This window comes from Columba livia, chromosome 6, assembly GCF_036013475.1.
Source record: "Columba livia isolate bColLiv1 breed racing homer chromosome 6, bColLiv1.pat.W.v2, whole genome shotgun sequence".
Classification (NCBI taxonomy): domain Eukaryota; kingdom Metazoa; phylum Chordata; class Aves; order Columbiformes; family Columbidae; genus Columba; species Columba livia.
In genome coordinates, this window is record NC_088607.1 from 3,916,722 (window position 1) to 3,929,094 (window position 12,373).

Genomic DNA, 12,373 nt, shown 5'->3' on the forward strand with positions numbered 1-12,373 from the left:
ACAAAGTGCTGCTCAGGACCCTTGATGAAATACCCAGCATAACGTACCCACTGGCGTTTCACTTGATCAGCACGGAGAGTCATTCACTCTTAGTACAGAAATTAGTTTGATAATTACATCTTACCTTGTAACCTATCTTAAAAGCAAACTATTGGACCTAAGAATCAGATCAATTAAAGGGTTTTTGGAATACAAGTCTTTCCCCCCCCCCCCCCAAAAAATACAGTTTAGAACAGTGTTGGAAGAGAGTGCAGAGAACAAAGTTTCTCTTCAGCTTATCTCTGCTACCAACTCAACTTACACAGTTATTCAGGGTACTCTATTAAAACTGAATTAAAGAGGACATCACACACACATACTGCATCAACTCCAAGTTGCTTTACTTCCTAAAACATGATGGGGTAGGGGACATGATCCTAATGTCTTCTAGAGCCCCTGGGAACCTCTAACTTTTGTACCACGCTTCATATCAGGACCATTCACACTGACTGCATCCTTTAGCTGCAATTATCAGAATACACCATCAACAAGGTGTGGTGGTGGTATCTTCAAAAGTATCGCTCCCAATATAAGGCTTCCTAAACACAGAAATTCTTTCAGTTATAAAGATCCTGGTTTAGATATATGCCTAAGAGAACACTAATACTGAGTCAAAGAAATAGGAAAGTCATTTTAAAGCCATCCTTAATAGGGAAGTAAGTAAGAACAAAAGAGTAAGAGCACAGATGGAGGCTGAAGTCCATCCTTCACTCAACTTGCTTACCAAGACTCAAAAACAAATCAGAAGGGAAAGATGTTCAGCCTCAAGGGCACTCGCTCCTGCTCAGGATCAAAATGCAAACACCAAAAAAAAAAAGGGAGGAAAAATAAAGCCACACACACAGCAACCAACCCACCCAGCCACATCATGGCAAACTGCACTGCCTGCTAGCAGGGAAGCGCGCTAGCAGCTGGGCTGCTGCTTAATCCAGGATTTGGGAAAGCATTCTTAGCTCGCCCACAAAGTCTATCGCTTTCAATACTGAGATTATAAAGCTTTCAGAAGAAACACAGAAGGAAAATGGATTATCAGCACAAGACATTTCTCTACAAAGTTATCAGCTCTGCTCAGTAAGCCTCTACAGATATAAGTTTGATTATTCAATCAGTTAGATTATCCAGCAGTGGTGTAAAGCAGAGAAGTTCCAGAATACAAATTCAGCTGCAAATTTCAGTCATATAACATCTACCCATTCATCAAGGACTCAAAGTCTGACAGGCCAGGGCAGAATGAAAACAATACAGAACAATTCTTATTTCTGGTCTGTGTTTATATTCCACTCCGGCATTAACAGTGTTCTGCTCAACCGTCTGCCCATGTGCTCACCCCAAATGAGTTAAAGAACTAATTAGACAAGAGTTGTATCTGTCCATTTTAGCTTTTGTTCTGTAAGAGTCAGAACTTTGCTGATGAAAACATATTTTCTTTTAAAGAACGGAGGCGCTACTGATGGAGAAAAGCTGCTTCATTGACATGAACACTGAAAATCCATTGGTGGGAGTTTGAAGACGTTCACCAAAACGCGCATCGCGGGAATGTAACACAGGATGTGCAACACAACCGTGCTCCTGTCGCAACATCTCCATTATGGGTGGAATCGAAACATACCAAAGCAAAAGGTACACTTCTGCCAATATGCGCTGTATCCATAACAAGAATGCCAAGTGTAGCATTTTATTTCCATGCAATCACACGTATGCCACTGATAAGGCGGTACCAAGGCTGATTTTGATATGATTCCAAACAAATGCAGCAAGCTGACTTGGTTTTCTTTTTTGTAGATATCTATGTATACATAGATACCAACGTCAGAGAATTTCTCATGACTTGCCCTCATAAAACACACTGTACTACAGCCATGGCACAAGATCACCTGTGAGCAAACACACAAGAATCCCCAGGGAAAGAAGAATCTTGATTTGAGCAGGTTTTCTGCTACCTTATGACACGCTTATTTTTTAATTATCATATTCATTTAGGAAAGACACCTTTTTAAAGACTAATAGCAACTTCATGTCCTTTTATATTTTAACCACTTCTCTTGAGAGAGGAAAGATTCCAGTTACCATATCTGCATCACCCAGTGATAAACGTACCAAAGACCACCCAAGACTGGTAGGTAGTCACCCTGACAAGCCAAATATTTCAGACTGATTTCAAACAATCAAACATCCCCAAAATTATCCTTCAATGACAGATACATGCTAATACAGCCTTCGGTCAGTGCCAGGTCAATTCACATTTGTTGCTATTCTTTTAATCCCCGACTCTTGGCCGCTAAAGCAACTCACTCCCATTGTGCTTTTAACCAAACCGCGGCAACAACTGAGGTCCAGGACCGATGCTGAGATGTGGTTCTGTCAGGTTTGGCGATGCCTTCAAGTACCAACTACTAAAAGCTACAATAAAGACCCAAATCAGTGACATGTGATACACAGCACTGCCAGTTCTGGCAGTTTACGCCCACGTCTCGCAATACTTGACATTCCTAAAAGTCCCCTTGTCCTAGAATTAATTGCTAAAATTGTTATATAAGCTGTCATTTTAAAAGTGCATTTCTAAACCTCACTGGTGAAGTTTAAGCTAAAGATCAATACATACATCAAAAACAGGCAAACTGCATATGCTTTCTAGGCCTTATTTAAAAAAAAGAACGTTGTAAATGTGTTTTAGGTATAGGGTTCGCAAGGCTATCCAGCAGGAATAAAGAACAGTGATGGTTTGCTAAAGACAAACTAGCACAGTTACAGCTCCTGGAGGGATGGCGATGAGACCATGTGCACATATCACCTCTGGTCATCCGCTTTTCCTTAATCCAAACAGCCAAGTGATTATTTATGGGAGAGAGAGAGGGAAAGAAGAAGAAAAAAAAATAGGCATCAGAAATTCTTAGATAAAGCCCAGACAAACTCGCTTCTGCCTGCTTTGTAACTGAGCCTCAATAAACACGACACACAAAATCAAACCATACAAAACTTATTCTGCGTTTTTTTTTTTGCACGGAGCCCATTACAAATCTATTTCCTCATCAGAAGCTCCCTCTTGCAAACCTGCTGCACACTTCAACATCTTACTAACCCGCATTGAAATGCTGTGACCCAAGTAAGCAGAGCATCACTACTGTAGGGTCTGTGTTCTACAGTCATTACCAACCTCTCTGGCCTCTCTGGGCCACAGCAACATAAGCCCAAATTTATCTTTATCCATTCTACCAAATACCTACTTCATTTTAACTGCTTCAGAAGAATAGGGGAAAATTCCCACCAACTTGTGAGGTGCCTGCAGGTGCCAGTCAGTACAGCCCAAGGCTGCAGTGAACACTGAGCAGAAAACGTAGTAATAACAGGCAAATTAACAGAAATCTAAACCAGAAAACAGAAATCTTGCCTCAAAACTATGGGGTAACCTTGCCTACATGCAACATTCATAAGAACTGCCTGCAATTCCTAAACTCTGTATCATCACTCCAAAATGAGGTCTTAATATGCTTTTATGGACAACAGCAAGCACATTCCTACAATGGCTTTGATTTCTGTCGGGTGAATGAGAGCCTCCAATTCATTAAGTCTATTTAAATAAAGCTTAACAAAACACTATTTACAAGCCACATTACAGAAATATTTACTGATGCTCCAATTCACCACATTTCAGAGCACAGAAGTGCCTGATTACCTACACAAGCAGCCTTTGAGCTGTGTTCTGGTACCGCGCCATGCCAGTTGGGTTCGTCCCCACCGACACCCACCGCATTCCTCGGACTGCTGAAATGTCACAAGGAAAAGTGCCATTTGCCTGGAGATTGTTCACACAGCACCGAGCAGCAAGATCTCTTGCAAGGGCACAGCTCCCATTAGATACAAGAGCTACACAAACGCAAACAGATGCTTATGACTCAATGGCTACTTCTGATCCACAGCAAAAATAGCTTTTCCGAAAACATTAGCTTGGTATTGTGACGGAAGGCACCGGTCTGTGTGTGTTCCCCGCAAGGAGTTCTGCTTTGCTTCATCCACAAACACATGCCTGTAGGCTGATGTGCTACGTGACAGGACAGAATGGCACACGCTGCACACCGGTGATGAGAAAATGCAAGTGCAGGGGAGTGTTCTGCATTTACAGGTTCAACTGTGTTCTCATTCACGACTCAGGCGTTTCCTCTTGCTGGAATATTCTTTCACAGCACCAGGAGCCAAAGTTTTTTCTTCTTCTAGTAAAGCCCCAATTCTTATAAATAGCACAGATCGAGAATCTGCAATCTTCATATACATGAGAAGATACATGATAGAGATTAAGAAGGTTATTTTAAAAGACTAAATTTAAAAAGCATTAATCATCCAATAACAACTATTTGCACTATCTTGATCCTGCTTTTTTTCCCCCCACTACAACCACCTTCTCTACTAGGCATCAGGTATTACATTTGCTCGTATTAAATAAACCCACAATTAGCCTAGCTGCTAAAACCACACTACTTCAGTTACGGTGCTATGAAATTCCTTCTTTAGCATATGTAAATATTTATAGGGTTTAGTGCAGTTAAGCTGGAAAAAACGAACACAAGAGTTTACAAGCATATCTAGAAAAGTAAATCGTGTTTGCCCTAATTGCACAGTCCCACAGACTTTGGAACAGTTCTGTAGCGCTGGCTGGCACAACTTGCAAATTAAATAGGTAAATTCCCTAAAGGGAGCCTGGACAGTGGAAAATCATAAAATCATAAATATTCAGGTTAACCAGCAGTGCTTCCAAGGCAAATTTAAATAACTATTTTAAACTTGATAATTTATTCAACTATTTTCAATATAAAATATCACTGAGCTTCAAGAAAGGAGTGAGGAAAGCTAAATACAAGCATCCCAGGAGTCAAAACTTTCTCCCAAGGAATAAGGCGTGCAGAGTTTTACCTCCTCCTGAAAGGCGCACACAGATGGTGAAGTAGTTCTGGAAGAATATATGTATAGGACACAGACGACAATACAATAAGGTATTTTTGTCCAGGTGGAAGCTGGAAGCTTACACCATGGTTACCCGGCACAGCAGAGTGTGCCAAGTCACGCCTCCCAGCATGACAAAGGAGGATGGGCTGTACGGTCACACCAGAGACTCTTCCCCAGCCCATCCCAACACACTATTTGCCATCTGCAGCCAAGACCAGCCTGGCAGGTAATCACTCACCAGTGACTAATTAATGCTACACTTCCCCAAACAGTTCGAGTCAGCCTAAAGTGACACCAGCAGGGAACCATGCATGACCCTTCCCTGCCTCCAGCAGCTCGTTCCCACTCCCTTATTAAAGCACTAACAGCCCCATCAAGGCTTAACTGTACCATGGATGTGATGAGGAAACCAGTCTGGTTTACTAAACCAGCAAAATAAACAAACAAAACCACCACCGCTCCCCCCCACAAAAATCAAGCTTATCAAGCTTCATTTTTAGCAGGGTCAGTTTCCGGACACGCTTCATTGTAGGCTGGCATACAAACACACCAGAAGGGAGGCAGAAACAACCAGACAGAAGGACAACTTTGGGTACACCTTGGTACATCAACCCCTTCAGACGTCCTTTACTGTCAGCAAAGAGCCACACGCTCTGCAGGACGCGGATCAGCAGGTGGCCTCCATCCCTGGAGGACATGCATCAGGAGGTGGCCCCCGTCTCCGCAGGACATGCATCAGGAGGTGGCCCCCGTCTCCGCAGGACACGGATCAGGAGGTGGCCCCCGTCTGTCCCCGGAGGACAGAGATCAGGAGGTGGCCCCCCGTCTGTCCAGTCTGGACACTGCCCAGCCAGCTTCAGACCTAAATCTGGCCAAGGCAACCCCTCTTTCCCACAGGGTTTGTGAATGTCTGGAAACACGTTGGGCACTACTGCAGAAAACTGGAGGGAGAAAGGGACAAAGCAAAAAAAGCCTGAAAAAGAGATAAAGCAGTTGACAAAGGAAAAACTAAGCAGACACATATGTAGGAATACTAGGAATGAACTAACAGTCCTTTTAAGGATGTACTGCAAAACAAGATTCATTACAGATTGCTCTAAATATTTTGGATTTAAGAAACACTCTTAGTTGTTTCTTTAACAAAGCTGAGAAGACCATGTATCTACTTGGTTTTGGAGCCACCATCCCCAGCCTCAGAAGTCTGGCCCATGAGGTCCCTTACTGCCCAAAACGAAAGAGCAGAGCACACTCTTGCAGCAGTTAACAAACAGGGTTGGAGGAGAAAGGGAAAGGAGAAGAAATGCAGTTTACTTTTGATCTGTGCGCTACAGTTCAAGCTCGGGAGTTGAATACACAACCCAAGAAGCCCCAGCAGTGCCCTGCAGCAAACATGCTCTGTTGGCACCACTGTAAAGCCCAGCCCTGAAATGCCAGCAGAGGAGAAGCTTCGGCAAGTACTGAGGTGTAAGTACCAAGCAAACTGAACGCTAGAAAGGTTTTAGAGTCACTACCATCTTCAGCCATTTGTACGACTTAAATCCACAGGCAGCTGTAACCAGCTCCAGCAGCCCCACGGCAGACCCGCTCTTCTTGCGCACCAGATACCCTAAGCCCCACATGCCACCAAACCGCCCTTAACCATGAGTTACGGAAACGACAACAGAGCTTAATTTAAAATATACATTAGCTTCCCCCTTCCCCACCCCAGAACTGAGTCACCTTGGACTCCACATTAACCTTGTACTGGGGCAGTACAGCAGAAAGTGGTGTCCTTGCACAAGCCATTTGTAATTTCTCGTAATTCAAACTGGCATTTGTCATGTTATTCGACAGCCATACTTTACTGGATTTTGACAAATTTTAACCAAATGAATCAGTTCTAAAACCTCATCCTTTTGAGAAAGGCCCATTTGACAGATACATCCATTGCTGCAAAACCTAAATCAGTAATAAAAATAACATTCAAGTACATTTACTTGTGGAGTTTGAAAGGGGAAATGCCACTAATCCTTCTGATTCTGAAAGAATACCCTCCATCAAGGAAACTAATCACACAGAAATGCAAGAGATGCACTCATCGGATTTTGTACAGCCTAGATTTGCAGGGAATGGAAGCCTTGATGGTGTATTTATTTACTGAAGGGGGTAGAGCATTAATGAGCGTCTCCAACAAAACATAAAAAGCCACAAACACGCACAGACGGGTACTTTTCCAAATCCACATAAGATACATGCCTATCTCCATGCTTCAGCTAAAAAGAACAAATGTGGAAAAAAAGCAGCCTGATACGTGCTTTAAATGAAACTTGACATTATTTTTACTAGATTTTAAATTTAATTTCATAGTAAGGTTGAGATGAGAAGGGGGAGTTCAACTGAACAGCTGTCCTGAAGCATCAAACATTTTCCTTGGTACTTTCTGAAAGATAATATCTTCCAAGAGAAAAGAAAATAACCAGTCTGCCAAGAATTCCTCCTACTCCTGCTCCTCTAATCTTTATTTTTAACTGCAGGGAAAGCTACACTTTGTATATCCCAAAACTTTAAATCAATACATCTCTGCCACATAAGTCAGACTCCAAGTAAACAGATCCTCCACAACTGATTGAGCTTAAACTTGGAGGTGCGAAGCCTGAAGTTACAAACCCGAACAAGCCACCACTTGTCAGCCAAACTGTGGTAACAGACTATATACCGACTATTACTCCATCCGTTTTCACAAACATTTAACATGTCCTACTTTATAACTGTGTTTGGCTAAGGATTGACAAGTGTTCAACTCAGCTAACAGTAACTCACCAAGTCACCATAACTCAGTTGATTTCAATGACAAGAACACAAGGGTAAGGCAAAATTGTTCAGTTGGCAGTTCAATTGTTTTAAGTATATCACGCTAAGGCACCAAAACAACCATCACAAATGTAGCTTTAAAACTACTGGTTAATCTGGTGTCCCTTTCCAATAGAGATAAACTCTGCAAAGCATCCAGACACCACCACAAAAGAATTATGAAGCTTCCATCCATCTTCCTAAGGTTATTCCTGCTACAAGAAGTATTTGGAAAAAATACGACATATGCGATATGCAAAATGAAATTCTGAAATGAAGGATTGATAATTAACAGCTTTGCCTGCCTTTTTTTTTTTCCCATAAGTAAAAGTTAAGCTATAGTAAGTGTTGAAGTTACAGAATGGAATCCATGGCAGAACAGCAGTAAAACAAAATCAGCATAAAACTCCAGTTGCATTTTGGCTTTCTCTTCGTTTTCATTTTAAAAGAAGCAAATTATCGCCTTACAAAATTTCTGTGAGCATAGTTTTGAGCTTCATGTACACCTGTATAGTCACAAGCCATGTTAAATACTTGAGAAACTGAGTCTGAAATATAAACACAATCACTTCCACTCAGATTAAATCTGAAAGTGCGAAATATTTTAAACACTGGAATAGTCCCTCCCCAAAAAATCACTTTTCAAAAAGCAGAGTTAAAAAAAAAAAAACCCTAATATTTAATACGATTGCTATGAGAATGCAAGATAGAACAGTACAAGGCACAGGAATGACCTCCAACAACTGATCTTGGGTATTCAATAACGTATAAAATACGAAATACCAGAAGTGCAATTGCTTCATTTCAGAAGGAGAAAGCACTACACATCTGTCAGCACGTAAGGAGCTGAAGGCACCAATACTGAGGCATCTATTTTCAAAAGAAAATGCGTTCATGTCCACGTACTCACACAACAAGAAAAATAAACGGGAATATTTATTAGCTCAGAAAAGCCAAACCCATAATATCCGTAAGAACATTTAGACCTGATCCAATATATTAAATAAAGCAGCTCCACAAATTAGTTTTAATTTTAACAACCATGAAGTGACTTCATGAAACATTATGGAGCAGTATGAGATATACCACTAGTGCTAGAGTTTCAAATGAAGTGTTTTACTCTAAAAATAGTTGCGTATTTCAAGCGCTTAACCTGCTTGTGTTCTAGGGCACAAGGTACCTGCTTCTGGGAAGTTACAGCACACGAGTTGAACTCACAAGGTCAACAGCTTTAGAAAACCCTGCTCTTGCATCTCAGTTCTTTAACAGCATTGGGAGAACAGTCCAAAATCTCAATTATTTTGAAGCAGTTGACTACAAAAAATACTTTCAGAAGGCCTATAAACATTTACAACGCAGTATCTATATTAATACAACATTATTACTTTCAAGGTCAGTATTACACATGCAGTTTCTTGGAGCTACATATTTTGGTGTTATTTTTAACATCTGACAGAGCATCTTGTACTGTTGCAAGCTCCACACTGTTTACAAATACTCACAAGCTGCAGCTGCTGGTTCTACCGGCATATCTTGCCATAGCAAAAAGGAGTCATTTTAAATGGCCAGTAATGGCATTTTTACAGTACTATATGCATCACATTGTTCTGTAGACCGGTTTTGTAATTTCTCCACTCTTTGAGGACTACACAGAACAACAGGATTTGGTTACAAGGATATCCATTCCTACAAAAGGTCAAAAAAGTCCAAGCATAGTTGGGAAACACGTCTAACCCTGTTCAGATTATGGGTGAACTCCACACCCTCTCTTAGCAGGTGCTATTTCAGGAACTTCGAGATTGGGTTTACTTTTTAAAATTAAAATGCAGAGATTTTTAAAGGCTGTTTCAAAATCAAACAAGATTATGTTTTAATGCTTCATTCTCCTAAAATACCTAACCACAGGCATAATAGTATAAGGTAGCAGCAGACTTACCAACGCAAGCATTTAGGAACAGCCAGTCAGTCTTTTTCATTCTATTTTTTATTTGCTTTAGTTTTTTGAAGTCAACTTCAAGCTCTTCCTTGCTGCCAACAGCTCCAGCCAGCTCGATTCTTTGGAAGTCCATTTTCACATCAGATTCGCGTTTGGTTGTAGGTGGAGATCTTCTTTGGCTATTACCACTACTACAGCTTCCCCTCCATCGAGCTCTGTCTTGCTCGTTTATGATTGACGAAGCCTCTTCCGTGTCCGCCAGTTCTATTGCTTCTATGTTGTTAGGTCTGGGGTGATCACACACGACACATTTCCTCGCCTTCGCCCAGTTTTCGTATGTACAAACCGAACAAGTCCAGTGCTGAGGCCTCGTGTTTAGTTTATTTCTGTCATTATACTCCTCACACGGATCAACGGAAAAAGGGACCGGTCTTGAACCAGAACCTGAAGACTGAGGAGACTCTGTGGGACTCCTGGTCCTCCGCTGAGACAAGCACTGTGTGCACCTTATCGCTCTTGGCCAGTTCAAGTATGTGCACATGTGGCACGACCATTTATTTGCACTTTCCATACTGTAAGATGATTTAACCCTTGGTCTTGCGCTAGAATCCGGACATATCAAGGGGCTACTCCCTCCTTCAGTGCTTGCGGGATCCCAGTCTCTACCAATATCACTCGAACCGCTTTTAAACGGATCTTCTGTGATAATTGTTCCGCTAGGTCTCTGAGCACGACACATGGTGCATTTGATTGCAGATGGCCAATTTTCGTAGGTACAATACTCACAAGCCCATTTAATTCCACGCTCTGTCATCGTGCACTTCGTGAAATGAACTGCGTCAGGCAGAAAGCTAAGTAATCAGAATACATCATTAGTACACAATGGTTGCATAGGAGCTCTGTTTCAAAAAAAAAAAAAAGGAAAAAGTAAATGAGATTTAAGCCAGTTGATGCGTACTGCAAATATAATATTAAAATCAGGCTGAGCAAACAGACAATCTTTTTTTCTTGATACTATTAGAACATTTAGGGGGAGGAAAATCACTACAAAAAGGACTTGAAGCAACTGCATTTTAAATGCAGAATTAGGGATTTCCTAGTGCAGAGAGGAAAACTCAGTCCTGCAGTTCCGGAATTTCTTAAATTTGAACACAGGCTTCCAAAACAAATTCAGAAAACAGATACACATGAAGCACTGAGAATGCTGAAGACCCGTACAGCCACAGAAACAAGTCACAAATATTAACTTATTGAAGTAAAAGTCACACAAAGTCTAGATCCTGTGAGGCCTATTGCAAGACCTCACAGGATTTGGAAGGAAGGAGCGTATCAGGTGGGCAGTCACACAATGAGTAAGCGGTTGTTTCAGGAAAGCAGGGTGTAGGAGTTCACATAAAATGCATACATTTGAAAATTTTGTACACGTGCTCATCTAAAACTAGGCCTTGGTTGGACATCGCTCATAACAGCAGCGTTACAAAGTTCAAATGCCACTTGAAGGGAAGCACAAGCTGTGTGTGTTGACAAATGGACACAGTGTTCTCATTCTGCAAATGCAGATTACAATCCAATTCCAACTCACTTTTTCTCTAGTGAAGGGGCGATTCTGTCTTCATGCTGGCTCAGACCTTTTCCTCAGATTGCAAATACGAAGGATGACACTAAGCAGGTAACTATTCCTGTAAACAAAATGAGAACAGACTCATTACAGGTTCCCTACTGGACCTGAGTAACCAGAAGGTTAATTATTAAATGCCACACCTATTCTGATCCCAATATACTTGTTTAAACTCAGTCATGACCTGCTGAGACTAACATACAGACTGGTTAAAATAAACCGATAAAGAATCCGTTGCCACACATGCAACCGGTCTGCTGAAGTAAAAGCACTAGATTCAACCAACTGCAAATTCACAGCAAAACATCCATAAATACTCTTACTGGACTCTCAAACTTAGGATGGGGAAGGAAAAAAAGCAGTGTTGATTCCCTCCAGTTTGTATAAGGGGCACAATAGAGGGAAAGGGAGAGGCAGGTAGATAAAGCACAAACAGAAAAATACATACAGTCTATATCCTCCTTTACCACAGAATCATTCCCCAGCATGTATGACTCAATTACGTGGCATTTTTAAGCACGCAAAACTGTTTAAAATACAGATTTGTTGTATCAATTGACTGACAATTTTCATTCATTACACCACAACTCTGTTGGATAACAAGAACACCAGGAGTCTAGTAAACGAAAACTCAAAAGAGAAGTTACACAACAGGATCCAATTCCAAACTAAACACATCGATCTAAAAATTAGTTTATAGCTGTTCTCCAATTTGGCAATGTCTTATGAGTTAGTACATTCTCCACGCACACCTTGCTCTACCAAAGCACAGCTAAAAGTCCACTTAAATTTGTCACCCTTATTGCTACTATTTCCCTCCCATGGGCTCCAGCACACAGCAAAGGTTTATTCCAGCAGCTCGACTCCGATCTATTCACCAGATCAGGTGGCTGCATGAATGAGGAGCTATCGCATGGCCAGGAGAGAGGGCAGGACTATCCTTTACAGCAGCGATCCATATTTATGCTTCGTGATAGAAGATGAGCAATCGGGAACACATAAAGCTTTCTCAT

The 12,373-nt window shown here is 41.4% G+C and overlaps 1 protein-coding gene across 3 annotated transcripts in view; it reads right to left on the minus strand.

Moving 5' to 3' along the window:
• ZRANB1 (zinc finger RANBP2-type containing 1) overlaps positions 1-12,373 on the minus strand; it is a 40,611-nt gene that overhangs the window by 16,996 nt on the left and 11,242 nt on the right. For 2 of the 3 annotated variants that reach the window (XM_065066756.1, XM_065066758.1), the window contains exons 2-3: positions 11,325-11,421; positions 9,743-10,641 (exon numbers count right to left, since the gene is read on the minus strand). In XM_065066756.1, coding sequence (XP_064922828.1) covers positions 9,743-10,556 — 814 coding nt within the window. In that variant the 5' untranslated portion in view covers positions 10,557-10,641; positions 11,325-11,421. The remainder of the gene's footprint in view (positions 1-9,742; positions 10,642-11,324; positions 11,422-12,373) is intronic. The other variant, XM_065066757.1, reaches the window with a different exon arrangement.